Genomic DNA, 4,596 nt, shown 5'->3' on the forward strand with positions numbered 1-4,596 from the left:
AAGGTGGAAAAGAGTAGTGAAAAAAGTGAGATATAAGAAACGAGTGTCAAATGAAAAAGAGAGAGATTTTTGTAAATAAGAGAGACATGGAGTGTAAGAAAAAGTTATAAAAAGAGACGACTGAAAAGAGAACGAAATAAAAGCGATAAAGAGACGACCGAATAAATTGAGTTAAAAGTGAGTAAATTTAGGCTTCCATATTAAGCTGTAAAATAATACAACCACGAGAGGAAAAATAATTGGACACTTCCCCCGCGGCACACACACACACACACACACACACACACACACACACACACACACACACACACACACACACACACACACACACACACACACACACACACACACACACACACACACACTTCAGGCGCTTTCCCCTCTCTCCCCTCCCCTCCATCAGATCTCTTCCCCCCATCCCTTCGACTCCTTTTCTCTTCCGGTGTTCCATCTCTTCCCCCTCCCTCTGCTGCCCTTCCCCTCCCTCCCCCTCCCTCTGCTGCCCTTCCCCTCCCTCCCCCTCCCCCTCATGCCCCTCCCCCTCTACCCTTTTCCACCTTCTCCCACTCCCCCTGCCTGCCTCTCTCTCTCTCTCTCTCTCTCTCTCTCTCTCTCTCTCTCTCTCTCTCTCTCTCTCACTCTCCTTCTCCTTCAGACCTCCTGCCCTCTCTCTTCTCTTCTTCCTCCCCATCACTCCTTCTCCCCTCAAACTACCCCTCTCTTCTTTCCCCCCTCCTCACACATGCCTCTCCCCCTCTCCATCAGAGCTCCCCCTCCCCCTTCCCCCCGCCCCCCTGGTTTCAAGCGTATGATGGGATGGTAAATTACATGAAGATAACGTTATTTCCCTCCCCCATTCTCTCTCTCTCTCTCTCTCTCTCTCTCTCATGTAACCTCCTGATTGAAAAACACTCCTGTTTTTTGTTGCCCTTGAAAGCCACAGTTTGCGAGTATGGCTGAATTTGTTGTGTGTGTGTGTGTGTGTGTGTGTGTGTGTGTGTGTGTGTGTGGAGAAACTAATTTTTTTTACCTGTTTTGGAATGATTAGTTATAACCTGGAATATGATAGCCACACACACACACACACACACACACACACACACACACACACACACACTCAGTGAGTATGTGTAGTTTATTTTATCTCCCTGTGTAATGGGAAACGACTGAGAAAATTCTATTACGTTTTACTGTTTATGGTTTTGGTTATTCATTAAAAAAAAAATAATAATAATCATGTTGGAAATTGTTTCCACCCAGCCTTTTATTTTTTTATTATTTTTTATACGAGAGGAAACTGGTAATTATTGTATTTATTATTTTTAGGTTTTATGCTTTATTTACTCGGCATAGTAAAATATTAAGCTGTGTAGGTAAATCGCTCCGTCTTAATTAATTTATTTATTTACTTATTTTTTTTTAGTGAGAGACGACCAGGACTATTTACCTCACTTATTTTTTTCTGATATTTTCTTTTAGTCTGCTTTATCTGTTTTTTTTTTGGTCTTCATTTTTTTTCCTTTTTTAGTCTCTGCTCACCCATTAGAAAAAAATATCATGTGGCAAATTTTTCCATCCCAACAACCATTTTCTTTAATGGGAGCGTCGACTATTTAATTTGCATATTTTTTCAGGACACACACACACACACACACACACACACACACACACACACACACACACACACACACACACACACACACACACACACACACACACACACACACTCTCTCTCTCTCTCTCTCTCTCTCTCTCATCCCACAGAATAAAATGTTTGCATATTGTTCTTCCCCACAGAATCTCTCTCTCTCTCTCTCTCTCTCTCTCTCTCTCTCTCTCTCTCTCTCTCTCTCTCTCATCCCACAGAATAAAATGTTTGCATATTGTTCTTCCCCACAGAACCTCTCTCTCTCTCTCTCTCTCTCTCTCTCTAAAATATGTTGCAAATTGTTCCCCCCCACACAGTTGAATTAAGCAGCGTCTTATTTCAGTCAGTTAAGACCTCAGTTCGTTCCTTCATTTTTTTCTTGTTACACCGAGAATTCTTGATTAAACAAACTCTGGCTAATTTGTCGCTGTTTATTTTGGGTTGAAAGTTTTGATGTTTTTTTTTTTTTCTTTAATGCAAGGAAGAAGGAACCCAAGGCCAGATATCCAGTTGTTTAGGCGGGTTCACAGGTAAAGGAGTGTAAGGTCTGTGTTGCCTGTGTATCTGTGTAATTTGGTGTAGATAGATAGATTGATAGAAGGTTAAATGGTCATCATCATCATCATTACCATCCTCATCATCATCATCATCGTTGTCGTTGTCATCATCGTCTTCGTCACTGTCATTATCATCCTCTCAACTGTTGGTGAGAAAAAGGGTTATTATGGTAATTATGGTGATGATGAGCAGGAAGATGAGGACGGTATGATGATAATGATGATGATGATAAATGAAAGAAACTACCAACAAATAGTCACTACACTAATTCACCCGTTATTGAATATCTTTCAAATTTTCCACTCATCTAGAGAATTGTGTTTAATGAAAGAAAAATCTCCACCTATGTATAAATTTATCTATCTGTCTATTGCCATACGCCTTAATCCCGTAAGGGGTGGCCACAAACAAATCGCCTCCATGTTGCCCTGTCCTCTGCCATTTCACTGCCCTGCTCCCAGCTCACACATAAATCCAAGAGCTTAAACTAATTCTAGTGTTCATTCCTACCTTACCTTTGTGTTCTAATTTCACCCTGGTAATTTATGCACATTTTAATACCTTCTTTAATCCTCCAGCATATATATAAATTCTAGACTTATTATTATTTTTTTTTTAATGAAAGGAGGAAGGTGGAGGGATTTTTTTTTTGTGGCATCATGTTTTAGTCCCCCATTTTTTTAAGGAGCTAAAGAAAACGGGTGATGATGTGAGAAGGAAATCCTCTTAAGTTGTGTGTGCTGAGAGAGAGAGAGAGAGAGAGAGAGAGAGAGAGAGAGAGAGAGAGACAGACAGACAGACAGACAGAGCATACAACTCGTAGGAATTCTTGTATCTTAAACCATCTTGCCAGTCTTTGCTAGAAACGAAGATATTACGTAAAAATTAGTCGTTATGGAAATAATGTAAAAATAAAGAACTTAATTGCCTTTACTTACCTGTCCTGAGGAGTGAGGCGGCGCTAAGAAAAGCAAGAAGAACCAGGGCCATCCTCTTGCTTATTTTTCCTGCCTCTTGATTTTTCGTGCTGTTACCTACGTTGTTGATTTTTCTTTCTTGCTTACTTTTTTTTGTCTTAATTTTTCGTACTTTTTCCTTCTGTTGATTTTTCGTACTTTTTCCTGCCTTCTCTTGATTTTTCCTACTTTTTCCTACCGTTTCTTCTTTTCTTTTTTCTTCACCGTTCCCCTTTTTATTTTTCCTACCTTTTCTTGTTTACTTTTTATGCCTTTATTTCTTTTTTCACTCTTCTCATTCTTCCTTCTGCCTTTGTATATTTTCCCACTTTTTTTCCGAGCTTTTTTCCTCACAAGTTCAGTTTGTTTTGTCCACCTGTTAGTTTATGTAATTTTTTTCCAGCTTCTTTGTCTGCGTGATTTTCCAAGTTTTCCTGTTACCTGACTTTTTCACGTACCTTTTCCTTTCATTATTTTCTGTCTGTTTCTGCTGATTATTCTCTGTATTTCATATTAACTTCTTTGTTTCCCCCTCTCTGCTTCGCCTCTAGTGTTCCTTCATTCCTTCTCTCACATTCACCTAGTTTTACAGTACCTTCTTGCTTAACTTTCTAGTTTTTTTTTTTTTTCCACTTTCGCGTCCTCCTTTTACTCCTTTTATTGCTAATTTTCCTCTTCCATTTTCCTTCCTCCCTCTCTTTTATTTTTCCTGCTTGCTTTTTTTCCTCGTCTCTGTTGTTTCGTTTTCCTTATGGCTTTAATGGATTGTTTTTCATATTTTCCATGTAACTGATTTTCCTGCTTTTCCCTTTTCCTTTCCTTCTCTTCTTTCTTGCTATTTTGCCACCTACTTTTCTTGTTATTACTTGTCTTTCCTTCTCACCGTCATTTTTTCTTATTTTCCTGCTTTTTTCTGGTTCCCTCTTTGTTTTCTCCTATTTTCTTCGTCTCCCTCCTTTTTATATGTGTGATTTTTATATTTCTTCCTTCTTTCTACATTATCCTCCCCGTTTTTCTCTCTTCCTAGTATGTTCCGTTTCTTCTTCGTGTGTCCTTCCCCTCCTCTTCCTTTTCTCTCTTCTTTCCTCCACTACTTCAACTTCTTCCTTCTGTCTTTCTACTTGTCTATCTGTTCCTTGCCGTCCTTCTTATTTTTTAGTTCTTTTTTTCTCTCGGCCTTCGTTATCTGATTTTTTTCCCCTTTCTCGTCTCCCTCCTCGTATTTTAGTTTGTCTCTTGATCGCTCCTTTCTTTTACTCTCTTATTTTCTTCTCTGAATCTTTCCTCACCCTTCCACGCTTCCTTTCCTCTCTCCTCTTAATTGTTCCTCTTTTCCTGCACTTTTTTGTTAATTTTCTTATACCTAATCCTTTCTTAGTAAGCAGTTTTCTTCTTTTTGTTTCTCTGTCGTATAATAATCCTCCTCTTCTTCTT

At 39.1% G+C, this 4,596-nt stretch overlaps 1 protein-coding gene across 1 annotated transcript in view; it reads right to left on the reverse strand.

The window, feature by feature from the left end:
• Positions 1-3,269, reverse strand: part of LOC145405591 (uncharacterized) — a 59,803-nt gene extending 56,534 nt beyond the window's left edge. The window contains exon 1 of the mRNA XM_080276915.1: positions 3,145-3,269. Coding sequence (XP_080133041.1) covers positions 3,145-3,196 — 52 coding nt within the window. The 5' untranslated portion in view covers positions 3,197-3,269. The remainder of the gene's footprint in view (positions 1-3,144) is intronic.
• Positions 3,270-4,596: the final 1,327 nt, after the last annotated feature.

The sequence above is a fragment of the Coenobita brevimanus genome, chromosome 67, assembly GCF_032717465.1.
Source record: "Coenobita brevimanus isolate Jiangsu-jjx chromosome 67, ASM3271746v2, whole genome shotgun sequence".
Taxonomy (NCBI): Eukaryota; Metazoa; Arthropoda; class Malacostraca; order Decapoda; family Coenobitidae; genus Coenobita; species Coenobita brevimanus.